This window comes from Triturus cristatus, chromosome 4_2, assembly GCF_964204655.1.
Source record: "Triturus cristatus chromosome 4_2, aTriCri1.1, whole genome shotgun sequence".
Classification (NCBI taxonomy): Eukaryota; Metazoa; Chordata; class Amphibia; order Caudata; family Salamandridae; genus Triturus; species Triturus cristatus.
In genome coordinates, this window is record NC_140586.1 from 871,844,201 (window position 1) to 871,860,571 (window position 16,371).

Genomic DNA, 16,371 nt, shown 5'->3' on the forward strand with positions numbered 1-16,371 from the left:
AATTTTACCCCAATAGGACAATATATATACATTTGTTCCAGCAATACACATTGAAGTCTTAGTCTGATAAAATTTATAATTCAAAATTCCAGTGATGATTTCCTTCTATTTAAATAATAGTAACTCTTATCGGCAACTATGAGAAATAGAGAGTCCAAAACTACCAACATCACGCCAACCATTAATGCCAACCAACTACACAGAAGTCCTTTGTTACTTTTCACCATGACCGGGATGATAAACGAACCGAGACCGGCACCCGCGTCATACGGAGCACCGTAGCAAGAGGCAGCACAAGTGGATTACGAAGAAGTAACGGGTGAGAACCACGAATAAAGAGACCTCTCGGACGACTCTATAGAGTTCCAAGTAAGACACGATAATGTCTATTCTTTCCCTTAGAATGAACTTAACATTCTAGAGCCTGCTGGTGACTCCATGAAGCGTATTGACCGAGCGCTTAAGGTAAAGAATACCACCAAACCTCATGACTGAACAAGATATCTGTGTGTCTCCGAAAATTCTCGGAAGTCTGTCGTTATTTTTATATTATTTGTGTATTATTTTTGTGTTAACATAATCTCTGCGCATAAATAACGCACATCCCTTAACGCACACAGAGGATAACACCTTTCGTGGAATGACATCACACAAAAAACGCGCGAACAAAATAAAAATAGCTGCTCTTCTGTTCACTCGCTTAATATAACTGCTTTGTTTGAGAGATAACTTTTGATACACTACACCTCAGTAGTAATGCTACACCGTAGGCGTTTCATTAACAACTACACTTGCTCCCTAATGGGTCTCATCGACAATGTTTAAGAGGAATAAGTTCCATTCATTGTTCAAAAGCACCCTCGCATTCATAGAATGCGCGGAACCTTTCATTTACTTTAGGTGTTCGGTAGTTACTAACGGCCCTTTACCCTTGATGACTCAGATATTTGAGCGACTTTCATGATATACCAGAGATACGTAACCTAGATATAAGCCACTTGATGTAAAACAAGATGACTGTACAGGATTGAAATACCCATTACCCTCGATAACTCAGATATTCGAGCGAAACACGAAACCTGAGATTTTGGCCTTGCATTGACATCGGTAAGCCAATTGATGTAAAACGAGATGAACATGTATGATTAAGATACATGCGCACATCACCATCTATATAATCGATCTGAGATATTTTGATACTTACTCCTGTAAATTTAAACCGCACCGCCATGTTAACTTTCTTCGTTAATGATAAATATTTATCATACGCACAACGCTGCGCTATACTCATTCCCAATGTGGAAGTTCAAGTAACACTGTTCCAGCAGTTTTCAAATTTAAATACTACATGTTTAAGATTTCATGTACCACTGCAATGTCTTTTCTATTTTTCCCTTCTAGGTACAGATACAATTGATCTGACCTCCCAAAATTTAGAGTGGTGAGTACACCATTCTGTGCAGAACGAAGTAGTTTCTACACACACAATCCGGTCCTGACGAAAGCCCCAAGATTGTACAGAGGGCTGAAACATGTTGACCAACCAGAAGTGCGTACGATAAGTTACTCATTCTAAACGCACGACCCTATCTTTTTAACTTCCCAATCACTGCCTCCTAATAAATTATTGAGGTTAAAAGTGACTTGGGGATTTTATCATTTTATTTCTCTCACTTCATCACGAGCACACACTCACTCTTATCTCTGACCACTACTGTCAGTACCAAAAAGGTCTTCCTCCAGGTGGAGGTCAGTATTTTACGAAAAAATGACCCTATGATGATGCTGAAACAGTACACTAATGGCGGAAATTGAAAATATACCGCTCTCGACCTGTGTAGATGTATGAGGGTCTTTTTATGACGGAAACAACCGACAAGACCTTGGTAACACTGGACAAGTGGTCCATTCTTACTTGATTCATTACTAAAATGATCAGCCACCCATGGGCAGCTCATTTACACAATAGTCATGCACTAGGACTCAGTAATAAAGTGTCATCCAGAACATAAATACAAGTTTGAAGATTATTACCTTAGTGGACTGCGGCGTTGAGAAATTAAGCCAGGCAGGAACAAAGTCATGTTGCGCCATTTAGGTCCAGTGCGTCTGGTTAGTAAACTGAGGCATCAAACCTCATTTCCACATAGGCAGCTGCAAAAAAATATATATACATTTTTTTTTTAAAGACAGGCTTTCAAGAACAAGTGAAAAACACCCGACTAGAAGCCACCAGATTCCAATCTTGGACAAGAAATTACAAGGATTAGAACCCAGCACAATCAAACACTCAGTGTGACTGAAGAGAATTACAACAGTACAAACACACACTGCAAAACGTATGTAAAACACACAGAAACCGCAGTACCCTTGATAAAGATGTTTCAGTGGCATCAGTATAAAGTGTTTGCTACCACAGTAGGTGTATGGTGATATTAACATGTATTACTACCCACCAATTTAAATGTATTAACGTTATCTATGACCCACAAGTAAAAATTGAGGTGATCCACTGGTAGTCTAGCCCAGCCAGCACCTGCTGGTAATACACACTGTAAAATGCGCCAATGTAACGCAGAGTGAAGGTCATCTAGACAACATCGAAATAATTTTTTTTAAATGGTTCTGTACTTTCAAGACGACTCCTGAAACGTGGTGACAGCTGCAAAGTACAGAAAACAATATTTGCATATTGTTTTCTATACAGTGGAATAACCAATCGCCGCTACTGGGTTTACCAATGATAGTGGACTAAAAAAAGCTCCTGGCATTGGCAAAGGCAATAGTGACAGCCAGAAAGCACCAGTGAATGTGAGACCTATTGGATTCTCAAATGCTCAGTTCAAATAGCAAAACATGCTAGACTGAGAAATGTGAAAAAAGAACTTTACCCAGTATGTCCCTCTTTCTTCCAGTTTCTTTCAATGTGGTCCACAATGTATAGTTCTTCCTTTCTGCTGAAGGAGATGCCAAATCTACCAGCTTCCTCAAGAGGGTAAACAATATTGAGCGTCTTCAAGGAGGTCTGGTATCCACTGATGCACCTGGAGCTGCACTGTGTGCCAGCCACACCTCCTTATTCCTTCAACTGCACATCTTTCCCAATTTCCAAATATAGGAGAAGAAAAAAGTATACCCGAAAAGGTAATTGTCTCACAAAGGAAAAGAAAAAGGTCTGCCACGATCACTTCATTAAAATCCCATTTTCTTTACTGCAGCAGCACTGAATCCAGTTTGGTTCACATTACCTTAATAGCATCCAACATTGAAGGGCATTTGCGGCCAGTGGGCCCCAGGTTACGCACGATGAAAACGAGCATAAGCCTGGAAGTTTCCTTTCTTTAAGAAAAATCAAGCATATGTATTTCTTCCCGTCATATGGCGCTCAACTGGATGCCTTAAAACATGGGTTCCATTTTTAGCCGTACAGCGTCTTCATGTTATTCCTGTGAGTGTTAAAATTAGAATTAACCCTTTGAGAAATTATTCCATCTTTAGTTTCTTAACTGATAATTAAATACTTTGCACATGGTGTAAGCCACGTAGGTTGTTAGTGAAACCTATTATAAAAATGCGGATAAAATTGATGCTCGCAATTTAAGATGCTCATTCCTTTCTACTCGTTGTCTCTCCCATCTGCTGGCATTTTAGCAAAGAAAGGACTTTCGTTGGAAATCGTAGCTCATTGAGGAAAAGGAATCCGCATGCAATTCACAACAGTGAGAAACATTCCACTTCCTGAGGTAACATCAAGGAAAAAATAGCCTCCTGGTCACAACATCCAGAAAAAAAGATTCCACTTCCAGGTCACAACATCCAGAAAAGGAAATAAATTCCAGGTCACAGTAGTAAAACGATTTGTTTCAGGGTCACAAGTTCTCAGGATAGCTGCATTTCAACTGAAACGTTTTTCTTGCATATATGCCATTCGCTGAAAAAAAGAAAGAAAAGCAATTAGTTGATTTATGTGTCCATTGTAATAAGGATATTCATCTTTACAACAGCCTTATGTATCCCATCAAACGTGCTTATCAAAGTGCACCGCCACTAAAAGATCTAGGACGACATCAAAATACCACTTGAAAAGAAAATGTTTGGGCAAAGTTAAGCAAGTATCACATTATCAAATCACATTCGATGTATTCGCTAAGAAAATGGAAGCGTGCAAAACCCAATAAACCTTGTTGAATGAAAGAAATGAGAATTCACTTAAACCTGAACAGGTGAAGAATCAGGGAAGAACATTTAGATATGCATTTCTAGTATGTTTTATTCTCGTGGAAGGTATTGGGATTGCACAGCACGAAAAGGGTAGACAAACTTTTTTTTTTTTTTTTTTTTTAAACGGTGGTGGTGCAACTTCCTCTTCCACGCTCCCTGCCTTAATTTGTTCTCACTATCTTCAATCAGTAGACTAAGCAGATCTTTACTGACCAGCCCGGAAACAAAGACTGAAAGAAACGAGGTAATCCCATTGTACTTCCAAGTAACTCTAATATTTAATTATCAGTTAGACTTATCTGAGCTTTGAATTTCAACTCCTATTCATTTAACAATTGTATTATTTATCTACTCTTAAAATCTTGGTCCCCATCATGATGACCGTGTCCATGATAAATATTAAAATGAATGTACATTTTCATATTTCACTATACTAACCCAACACTAATCCTTTTATGGGTTCCGGGGTAGCGTGCGACTCGCCCAAAAAGCACTTCGACGCCTCGTCAAGGGTAGTAAGCGCTATATAAATTCTATTACAGTACATGCAGAGATAAGTATTCTCAATGGTGGTTTAACTATCTACCCTGACAGGCCACTCCCTTTCAATTGTGAAGGGCTCCAGTCACGCATTCATGAGGTGCATATTCTGCAGTGATGAGCCTTGGGCGTCTGGAGTGCTTGGAAGTAAATGCGAGTGAGCAGGGTGTGACGCATGATGCACTCCCGATAGGTCGAGTAGCACGTGAACATCTGACACACAGGAGTAAAGCTCAAAGCTCCCCTAAAGGCCTGCGCCCTCGTCTAGCACACTCCGCATCAAAGCAACTGCGGCAATCTGACAGTACAAGTGACAGCTGTAGGGTACTTGGAAGAACTGGGTTTTAAAACATGTAGTGCAATACACAACGTATTAAATTATGCAGCTGCATATTTAATGTGGCGGCGGAGTAAAAAAACAGGAGTAGAGAGTAGGATACAAAACTGCCTCAGAAACCTGAGTGGTGACAGTCAGCAACAAACACTACGAAACCGCATACTTTAAGTGAGCAACTGTAGAAACAAGGGCAAAGTAATCAAGGCCACTGGTGGAGCCCACAGGCCCTGTGCCAACCGTCAATAAAGAACACAGAGCATGGAGTTCAGACTATTCTTACTCCGGCTGCTGCCATGTTTAGGTGCAGGAGTAATAACCGTAAAACTACTCCCAGGGAGGAAGCGGTACAATCCGTTTGGCAAAAGTATGCACTCACTAAACCCAAAGATAGAAAGCTGTGGGAACTTAGGGCTCATAGACCAGAATGGTACTGTGAGTGGAGGAAGCGAATTCCCACGGGGTGTTCCGTCGTCTGCATGTCCACAAGCAACCAGTGAAGGAGTAGGGCAATCCAAGTGTTAACAGCACCGGGCCACATTACCGGCCCCCAGCGCCGGGACACCTCGCCTGAGGTAGCTGCGCGCTTTACAAATGCTGGATATTATTATTCAGTGTCCAAGATACCAACATAGTGCATGAGAAGGGGAAAAATGTCAAAGTGGGCGATATTAGAACAATATTTCTGAATAAGCCTACAAGTATGGTTAAAAGGACACCTGATTCTCTATAACGATTACTGTTTTCAAAAGATTTGAGAGCGCAGTGTAGCATTAAATAAAAATAAGCAGACTGAAAATAGAAAAAACGTACAAAGTATGAGAAAGTCATAAAAACACTCGGTGGCTTTATAAAACAATAAAAAGTCAAAGAAAAGTTTCAAATCTGAGTTTGTGAACCCAATTTTACACACCCTGGCATTCTAACCTATAAAAAAACATTCAGGAAACGGAGACATGTTACATTATTCTAAGGCTGAACATCGAACAAAACTACACGAATATTGTCAAATCGGAGCGGGACATCTGCTGTAAGGAGTCTAACCAGCTAAATGTGGAAGTGAAGGCTCGGGTGTTTTATAGACGCAGGGGGCGGGGTTCAAGAATATTTTGGAGTGCCTCGATCGGCAGAACAATGCAGTCAGGCTTCCTGGAGGGAAAGAGCTAGGAGTCCGCGCGTTGCAAAGAGACACTAACAGTGATAGCGGCGCGCAGAAGGGGCCAGCCACAAGCAGTGCGCAGATATGATATATAAACTGTTAAGGCGAGCGCGTGCTGTCGTCAAGTTGCTGCACTGTACCTTTAAAAACCTAAGGCGTGCAGGGGGAAACAACTGCATGCCGCCTTGACTCCCGCGGAGAAATGCGCGAACCTCTACTTATCTTGGTTGGCATGCTCTGTGTGAACACACTACCTGCACGGATGCCCCCCCCCCCTACCGTGTGCCTGGGCTATGGTTACTACATGCGGACCGTCCTTCCCTCAGTGATCATAGGGTTTCTTAAACAGTAGCAGAACCGTTGCTGCCTGCCCACCCACCCGAGGAGACTCCAAGGCCCCGTCTAAAAAACACAAGCAGACCCTGAGATCCCGCCCCCTATCTCAGGTCCAGTTCACACTTAACTCCCAGGCCCCAAGAACGGCCCAGTTCCGTCCCAGGAAGAGGATCGTGCATCCTAAACCCTTTAAGAATCCCGGAGAGCTGCAACACGCCGTGCCCCCGTTGCGCTCAATGCACAACCCCTGTGCATCGCACAGATTGCAACATGACACTGACAGGCCCCCCACCATACGCCTAAACCCTCACCTTGAGCCAGCACTGTGCATCCCGCCGCCTCCCCAATAGACAGCTCAGCTAGGGCCCAAGTGTATAACCCCAGTTGCCTCAGCACTCACCGCTATAGTGCATGCTCCGCAATCCGGGGTTCTAGACTCACAGGTCCGATACCTACTCCGCCCCCTCCGCTCCGTGTGGCCTAAGATGGCGGCGTACTATTCTCCTCCGGTTCCCCCCCCTTCCCGCGAGACGAAGCAGCACACACCACGCGCGACGCCAACACTGACGTGATGACGACACGAGATTTTACTATGCGTCTCACTCACGCTCGTCTACCTACTCTGCCTGTCATCCGACCACGCACGCGCCGACGCTCGCCCCACCTCCTATCCCAAACACTCGGCGCGCGCGTCAGTGACGTTAGATCTAGGTAAACATATCCCCGTCCAATGTCTTCAGGGGGCGTGCCTCCAGCTTCTGTCAGGTTTCTGTTTACCTGAGATGAAGGTGGCCGTTGGGCCTTGGCCACGCCCCCAGGCCTTGTTTTGCTATTTCTGTGGTAGTGCGTGTTCCACGGAGGAAGAACCGACAAGCATGCAGGATGAGGCGGCGAGCTGAGAACAGAAAGCGACAGGCCGTCGGACTGTTAGATCGCAAGGAGCTTTTTTCGCGGGGCCGTGGAGTAGCCATAATTCAATGACTGGGGGGGAAATAAAGCGTGAAATACAGCCTGTAGAAATCAGGTTACAGACAGCACGAGGTGTAGTAGAATGCGTTCCCTGCGGAAGTTTATTGTAGCAGCACCAGATGGAGTCCTGGCCCTATAAGTAGGTATTGAATTAGGCAGCATGAGTAGGGTGACCACATGGCTTCGGGACACTACTTCTCTGTTCCTGGATATTGCGCTTACATCTCGCTGGTGTCAGGTGTGTTGGTCCATTTTTAGAAAAAAACAATTTGGGTATCTTTATATAGCACGACCCGAAGGTATCAGAGCGCTTTACATGAACACCCATTGCATTACAGACTGACCCATTCATGTTTTTTAGGCACAGGGAGATTAAGCGATTTGCCCAGAATCACAGGATGTTTGAGCCTCCCCAGGTCAAACAGGATTACTTTAGAAGCCATCCCAGAGTCATCGGATGATCCTTCAACTACCTTAGAAGTCATTTTCCCATCATCCGACATCATCAAGCTCTTGAAGTCATCAGCAAAGATTAGCAACTTGTTCCTGATGATTTGAAGATGATTTTTATATCTGAGGATTTGAGGATGGGTATCTAATTACATCACAGGACGAGACTGTTTCTGATGACTGCAGTATGATTTGAAAATGATTTGGGGATTACTCCACAAGCACTGACACTGTTTTGCCACCCTGTGCGTCAAATACTAAAGGAATTTAGTTGGTATTCAGTTTAACGTCTAACAGTAAATTGGCCCCAGAACACAGGGTGTAAAATATTCAATTAGCCACACTTTGAGCACAGTAACCCCCTTCTGGCCTTTGGGCGTCCGAACCATGTTTCACACTGTTGTAGATTACTTGTTAGCTTTTCTCTACTGCACAGCTCTGTTGGGGTTGGAATGTTGTATGACATCATGGAATGCCTGGGTGTCTCTCCAGAGGAGTTTGGCAGTTGGTGTACTCAGGCTGAGCTGAATGGAGCTTGCTCCTGGTGGGGCTAATCTTGTACTATCTAACTACCTCCTGTTATCCTGACCACCTGTGATGGAACTAAGCTACCATTAAAGAAGTATCTTACATGAACTGATGGACTCCCGTACTTCTTTATAACATTTTGGCGACGATCTTAAGGACTGACGTGTGCACTAAGGAGTAAGGACTTCTAGTAACTAAGGAACCAAAAGGAGAGGAACTAAGGACTTTAAGGACTTTCAACACGTCAATTGAAACGCAAAATTAACGCCCTGGTCAGCCCCACCAGTGTCCTGTACCATCTGGACAGCCTGCAGCCTGGGCGTTTGTTTTCAGATCTCTGTGGAGCCTCCTGTCTCTTGGGAGAATGGTCTCTCTGGTAACAAGCCTGCGGTGTTCCTGGCTTGATTTCAGCCCCAGCCTGCCTGCAAGTGTTGTGTCTAGTCTGCACATTCAGGGATTTACCATCAAAGTCTCATTGTGAGAGCAGCGTCGTTTTAAAAAAGGGAGTGAGACTTCTGGTGTCATTTTGGGCATCTTGCAGTGAACGAGCTTTATTCATCTGGTGAGGAAATTGGTGTGACGCAGGGCTACTTCTAGCTCAAGCCTTTGGATCAGTTACAAGACCTGCAGGGCCTGGGTGCCTCTGCTGAGAGATCGGCAAACTGGGTTTGTTTGGACCTGCGGAACGCATAGCCATCTGAAGCGGAGCGTTTTGAAGTGACTGATGTTCGTGGGGCTGCGTGTGTGCTATATTCGGCTTTGGGGTACTTGTGCCATTTCTAAGGTAAAGATCGTTGGCTTTGTAGCCGTTTGTCATGCTCTGCGCAATTTTTGAATGTTGAGTATTTGCCGCGAGCGCCACCATGCGCGCACTTACCTCCGTCACAGACCCCTGGAGTTCCGTCATTCCCGCATCTTCTCACCTGCTCTTGGACGCTCTCCAGTGCATGCGTGCCGTGAGCCACCCGGTGCGGCGTCAAAATGCGTGCCGCCATCTTGGATTTGGGAACTCTTTCTACTGCGGTCTGCGTTGCCAATAAAGTTCTGCGGACAACAAGTCGTTGCGCAGTTCTTTCTGGTGTATTTAGCGGCGTGGCAGGAAAAGGATGGTGCGGCTTGGTAGGCGTAGGATGTGGCGGTTTGGCAACTTCTGTCGCGCATTAAGGTACATTGGTGTGAAAGCGACATTGTAACATTTTACAGTCAACTTGAGCATGGGGAGCGCTAGGTACTTTGGACATTCTCATTCAGTGAATGCTCACTGAAGAAGCTGCGGAACTTCTTTGTTGGGGAATCTCGGGTGATAGACCGATCACCGGTGCCTAGTGTTTCTTCTTGCCTCCTCATATAGCACTGTGTGTATTGGCTTGTGAGAGGCATAGTGTACTCAATGCTTCAATTCATGTCTTAACACTGTTGTGCGTGGATGTTAAGTTTTTGGCTGATCGTTATTGTTTCCTCTATCCTGTCATGGGGATGTCTTTGGTTGGTGCTTAACCCTATTCTATGTATCTTTTGCGGTACCTTTCTAAGGGGAAGTTGTGTGTCTTTCTTGTTGTGTACACTTGTGGTGTACAAGGGTGTACTCTTGTTTGGGGAGGTTTTGTCATTTGGTGGGTAGTCTTTGCCCTGTATCTGTTCACATGCTGTGTATCTGTCTCTTTGGGTGGTTTTGGCGGTAGTTATTGTCAGTAATTTCTTGGTCAATACATATAGTGTACCCATTTATTTGGGGAGGTTGCGGTCGTATTGCTTTTGCTTCTAATCTGGTGTTTCAGGGTTAGTACCTTGTGTACCCTTCTAGGTGCAAACTTGTTAGGGGATGTGGTTTACGTTGCGTTCGTAGGTAGTCAATGCCTTTAAGTTGTTGTCTTTGTACTTAGAGTGTACCCATTCCTTTGGGGAGGTTGTGGGGGTAGGCAATGCCTCTATTTTGTTTTTGTGTTTAACTCATTGTGTTCCCATTATTTGGGGAGGTTTTGGGGGTAGGCAATGCCTCTATTTTAGTTTTCTAGTTTTCTTGGGTCTGTGTACCCTATGGTGTACCCTATTTAGGGGAGGTTGTTTTTTTCAAGGGTTAGTACTCTGTGTTTTTGGCGTGCTTGACTAATTTTCAGTGCTATCAATGGGTCTTCTTTTCTAGTTGACACTGTGTTCCAGTCGAAGTTCGCCTCCATGGAACTCGTGGCCAAGGGTTTCATGTTTGGAGGACTTTGAGTGTGCAGTTTTGTGTTTAGGTCTCTTTGTTACTACTGGTGGATCTTAAGAGTCAGCATGCCTTCTGGTCTAATTCTTGTTGTTGTTTTTGGAGATGTTGTTTTCTTCCAAGGGTCTGTATTTACATCCATCTGGTTACAGGGTGTTTTCCCTGGGTGTACCCACTTTTGGGGAGGTTGGGTGGGTGTTCGTCTTTCTTGTTGCATTGTGTTTTTCATCTGTGCTTTGCATTATTTTCCCTAAGGGAGGGGGATGGGGCGTGTAGTGATGTTGTTTGTGATCTTTAACATATGTCTGTTCATGCCAGTCGTTTTGTGATACCTCGTGCATTACTCCCAAGGTTAGGTGCACTTTATTGCTGCACCTTCTTGCCTAAAGTTTATGGGGTATCTTTACTTCTTTTGTTCCCTAAGGGAAGAGGATGTGTTGTAGATTACTTGTTAGCTTTTCTCTACTGCACAGCTCTGTTGGGGTTGGAATGTTGTATGACATCATGGAATGCCTGGGTGTCTCTCCAGAGGAGTTTGGCAGTTGGTGTACTCAGGCTGAGCTGAATGGAGCTTGCTCCTGGTGGGGCTAATCTTGTACTATCTAACTACCTCCTGTTATCCTGACCACCTGTGATGGAACTAAGCTACCATTAAAGAAGTATCTTACATGAACTGATGGACTCCCGTACTTCTTTATAACACACACCAACTTTCCTTTAAGCACTACTGAGCTTCTATGGTAATTACACTGTTATTTTCAGTGTGCCTATCTTGCGATCTCATTCCTGTAGGTGCATTTAAGCTAGATGTGTTACTATGTCATAGTTTTGCAGAATTATCGCACTATAATTCAGAGGTTTGACTAGTACCCAAATAAAAGACCATTTCATTATTGACCTCAGAAGGATTCATGGTTGAGACACTTTTTCCAGAATTTAAACCTGCGCCTGCCTGTTAGACACAGATCTCTTCAGCAGTCACATTAACCCACTGAACTATAATACATTTTTACACACACACACACATTCCCTATATAGATATATTTTGCTTTTAAGACTTCTCAAAAGGTTTACATCTCTAAACAGGTAGTGGAATTAGCATTTCTGTTTCATAGGAACCACAGCTTTTATTGTGGCACATTGATATTTTATCGGCCTCAGAAGGATTAAGGGCTGAGTCAGTTTTTCCAGAATTTAAATATAAATATACATGTAAATATTATCAGCCTCAATATATGTGTATATTATATATATTCTGGAAAAACGACTCAGCCTTTAATCCTTCTGAAGTCTAATTAATAGAAATGTGCATATATAAAAGGTGTGGTTCCTGTGAAACAGAAACAGTAATAAAACATTCTGTTCAAAGTTGCAAACCTTTTGAAAAGTTTCAATAGCAAAACGTGTAACTTTTAAATAGTATTGTTGTCATAACTATCAGTGACAGATCATTACAAGCAAACCCTTATATCTGCAGTTTAATATCGCACAAAGTAAACCAAAAGGTATTGGAGGATTTAATTGAGCACCAGTTACCTTGCACAAGGACACATTCATTTTTTGTAGGAACGGGGGCTTTAAATATTTTGTCCAGGATCACATGATGTTGAGCCGAAGCTGAGACTCGAGCCTTGATGCTCAGCTCCAAACTCGGCAGCTCTGCCTGTTACATCACATCCGCTCCCCAGATTTGGCACAATAGTTAATGTAGACCGACAAAAGAGGTCATCTCTCGTGACAGGGGAAGACACATACTCTTTACTGTCATACCTGATATTGTTTATTATGACAGTATCCATGTTGTGTATATGATATAGCCATATAGGGTCGACAGGCCGGTAGGGCTGGGGGCCAAAGCAGTTGGTGTCTTCCTCTTCGTAGCAGCTGCAGGGCAGGTCTTCTTTCATCTAGCTCTTCTTCGGATTTTGGAATCTGGGGAAGGAAGGTTCAGGGTGCCCCTAAATACTAGATTTAGGGGCGTTACAGGTAGGTGAAGGGCAGGGACCAATGGGTCCCTGTCCTGGGGTGGGTACACCCCCTATCCTGCCTCTCTCCTGTGGGAGGGGGGCAGTAGCCTAATCCTGATTGGGCAGGGCTCCCCATATTCATGATGGCGAGAGCCCGAGGATGTGCTTCACCTCGCCTCCCCCACCTGAGGGGTGGGGTTGGCAGGCTGGCACATCCACTGTCCTTATTTGGGGTTTCCGGCCAAGCTTCCCACCAGAGTGGTGGGTTGCAGTGGCCTGGGGAAGCTCACAGAGGCGGCATGCCTTTGAAGCTACCCCCTGCCCATCCTGGGGCAGGAGATTTAGCACCTCGCCCAGGATGTGCATTGTTGCAGACCCAGGAGAGCAGGGGCTCTCCTATCCAGGGGTCCAGCAACACGTCTGCTGTGTGGCAGCCTCAGAACAGACGTGGATTGTAGGTTAGGTTTCAGGGGGCATCTCTAAGATGCCCTCTGTGGTGCTTGGTACATTAAATCCCACACTGGCATCAGTGTGGATTTAATGTGCTGAGCAGTTTGATACCAAACTTCTTAGTCTTCAGTGCTGCCATTATGGTGCTGTGGAGTTTGTGTTTGACAAGCTCCCAGCACCATGTACTCTTAAATGGCAGCACTGCACTTACAGGGCCCAGCAATGGATCTGGGTACTGTGGGGGCACAGGGCTCCTGCCTCTGTGCCCACACCACTGGCATAGGGCACCCAGCTAGAGGGGTGGCTGATGTATGCCAGGGCAGTGTAGGTTGTGGGCATGGCACACAGGGATGTGTGCCATGTCGTCTCTCTGTTTTGTCTTGTACCCAGACACTCAGCCTGCCAGGGCAGTGTATGTATGTTAGGGTACAGGGCCTCTAAGGGTGGCACAATGAGTGCTGCAGCCCTCAGAGGCCTTCCCTGGTCACAAGTCCCTGGGTACCTAGGGTGCCACTTACCAGGGGCTGACATGTGGCTAGGGTTTGCCAATTTGGTTTTGAGGTTTTTGTTTAGGGAAGGAACATAGGCCCTGGGCACCTGATTGGCAGGACTCCAGGGCACACTCAGTCAAAGTACATTCAGCAATTCAGCAAAAAGTGGGGGCATACCATGCAAGAAAGATGGCACTTTCTCACAATGAGTGAGTGAAAGCATGGATTGATGAGTTAAAGGGTAAATGGCTGGATCAGTGGATGGATGGACTAAGTGAAAGGGTGGGTGGATGGATGGATAAATGAGTGAAAGGGTGAATAAGTGAAAGAATGAATGTGTGAAAGGCAGGGTAGATGGATGGTTGGATGAAATGGTGGGACAGATGGATGATGCAGATTACACATGTTCTCTACCCTATACATCAACATACACACTCCACCTTCTATATCCACTCTCCATTAACTACATTTTTTGTCCACCCTGTTCAGTGGCATAATATAGGCCCACGCTGTGCAGGAGGGGGAGGGGTCCTGAGCTCCAGGGGTGGCCCTCAACAGAGAACCTTGGTCTGAGACCTCTTGACTGAGGCCGGAAGGCCCCGGAGGATGGGCACTCCCCTTGACTCAGTCTGGAGGGTAACTCGATCTGGAGTGTGGGGTCGTGGTGGGTGGGGTAGGCCCTCCATATACTTTGCAGGGTGTGGGACCTCCCTGTACTTTCCAGGGGGCCTCCCTCAAGTTTCGTTACGCCACTGACCCTGTACTCTGCTGAAAACACTCTACATGCGCTGTAGACACAATATGCATCTTGTGCATTTGTTCTCCAGCCTAAACATCTGCTCTCCACCCTCAGCATGCCCACTGCATCCTGTTAATATGCCCTCTACATTCAGCTTGGACTCTCCGCTCTGTGCATCTCTTCTCCATGTCTGTGTCACAGCCTCTATATACACGCTTCATATCTGCTAACTTCCCTGCATATCACACTCGCATATTTACCTTCCAACATATATATATATATATACACACACACACACTCTCAAACCTCCGATAGTCTTTGCCACCATGTACATGTGCTCTCATCCTCAAGACAAGCTCTCCACTCTTCAGATACACTTTCCACCAACTTTGTGATCTCTCAGCCTCCATTTCCTCTCCACTGAGCACTTCCCTCTTCATCCTCCATATGGTCTTTCCACTGTGCACATGCATTCTCCACTCAATACATCCACTGTGCAACCTTCCGACCTTCCCTCTATATCTGTTCTTCACACCAATTCACCACATATTGTGTGCAGGCTCTGCATCCTCTTTTCACCACCCACAGCCCAAATCCTTCCTCCATGTTCCACTTTTCATATGTTTCTCAATTGTCTTCACCATATTATATATTCACTCCTCCACCATGTTGCAACCATCCGCTCTCCAGCTGCTACCTTTACACACCACAGTTCATCCTTCACGTGGGAAAGCAATCATCCACATGTGTATTCCACCCTTCACTTGTACGATTCATTGTCCTTCCTCTGTATCCACATCTGCGTGCCACCACCTACATTCCCCCTTAAGCACCCTTTGGCCTCTAAAACCAACCTCTTTATCCACGCTGCACCCTCATGTCTCTCTATCTGCTGAACATCCACTGACTCTCCATCTCTGCTTACCTCCAGCCTCCACAAGCACTCTACATTCTTTTTTAGGTCTCACCTAGGCACCACTCTAATCTACACAATGTCACTCCACGCAACACCAATCAGTACAGTGCAACTCCATGCATCGCTGCCACACTCTACGCAACGCCTCTCCCTTTTACGCAGCACCACTCCACGCAACACCATTCAGCTTACTCCACTTTGCTCCACTCCACGCCACTCTGCTTTACTCCACTCAGATCCAAGCCACTCTGCTTTACTCCGCTCCACGCCACTGTGCTTTACTCAATCCAATGCCACTGCTTTACTCCACTCAATGCCACTATGCTTCATGCCACTCACTCTGCTCAACGCTGCTCTGCTTTACTCCACTTAATGTCACTCTGCTTTACTCCACTTAATGTCACTATGCTTTACTCCAGTCAACATCACTCTGCTTTATTCCACTCAATGCCACTCTGCTTTACTCTATTCAACACCACTCTGCTTTACTCCACTCTGCTTTACTTCACTCAATGGCACTCTGCTTTACTCTATTCAACACCACTCTCCTTTACTCCACTCTCCTTTACTCCACTCAATGACACTCTGCTTTACTCTATTCATTGCCACTTTCCCTTACTTCACTCTGCTTTACTGCACTCACTCTGATCAACTCCACTCTGCTTTACTCCTCTCAACGTCACTCTGCTTTACTCCACTGTAGGAAGGTGGATATCTGACTATGGTTACCCCCAAATTTTTGCCTAGTGTCTAGCTGGTTTTTCGACTTAGTTGGCCTGAGATCCTGCTATTCAGGATCTCAGCCTGGCTGTTCTCTCTTTAAAATGGACTCCATGTACCCTAGGTACATACCCAATTGGTTGGATCACCCTGTCAGCCCCTGTACCAGTGTACACTAGGTACCCAGGGCAATGGTGTACCCAAGGCCTGCCAGGGGCTGAAGCATGTATTATGCCACCCCAGGCTTGGCCTAACAATTTGACACAACTGACTGATCACTCAGCTGGGGTAAGTTGGTGTAATCACCTCTTACTTAGGTGTAGTATACCTATACCTAACCTTAAA

General features: G+C 45.1%; 1 protein-coding gene across 3 annotated transcripts in view; it reads right to left on the reverse strand.

The window, feature by feature from the left end:
• The window catches only part of GPBP1L1 (GC-rich promoter binding protein 1 like 1), a 462,270-nt gene extending 455,101 nt beyond the window's left edge, over positions 1–7,169 (reverse strand). For 2 of the 3 annotated variants that reach the window (XM_085602876.1, XM_085602874.1), the window contains exons 1-3: positions 6,991–7,169; positions 2,892–3,931; positions 2,035–2,154 (exon numbers count right to left, since the gene is read on the reverse strand). In XM_085602876.1, the coding sequence (XP_085459002.1) occupies positions 2,035–2,094 (60 nt within the window). In that variant the 5' untranslated portion in view covers positions 2,095–2,154; positions 2,892–3,931; positions 6,991–7,169. Of the gene's footprint in view, positions 1–2,034; positions 2,155–2,891; positions 3,932–6,901 lie in introns of all 3 variants that reach the window. The other variant, XM_085602875.1, reaches the window with a different exon arrangement.
• Between the last annotated feature and the right edge of the window lie 9,202 nt (positions 7,170–16,371).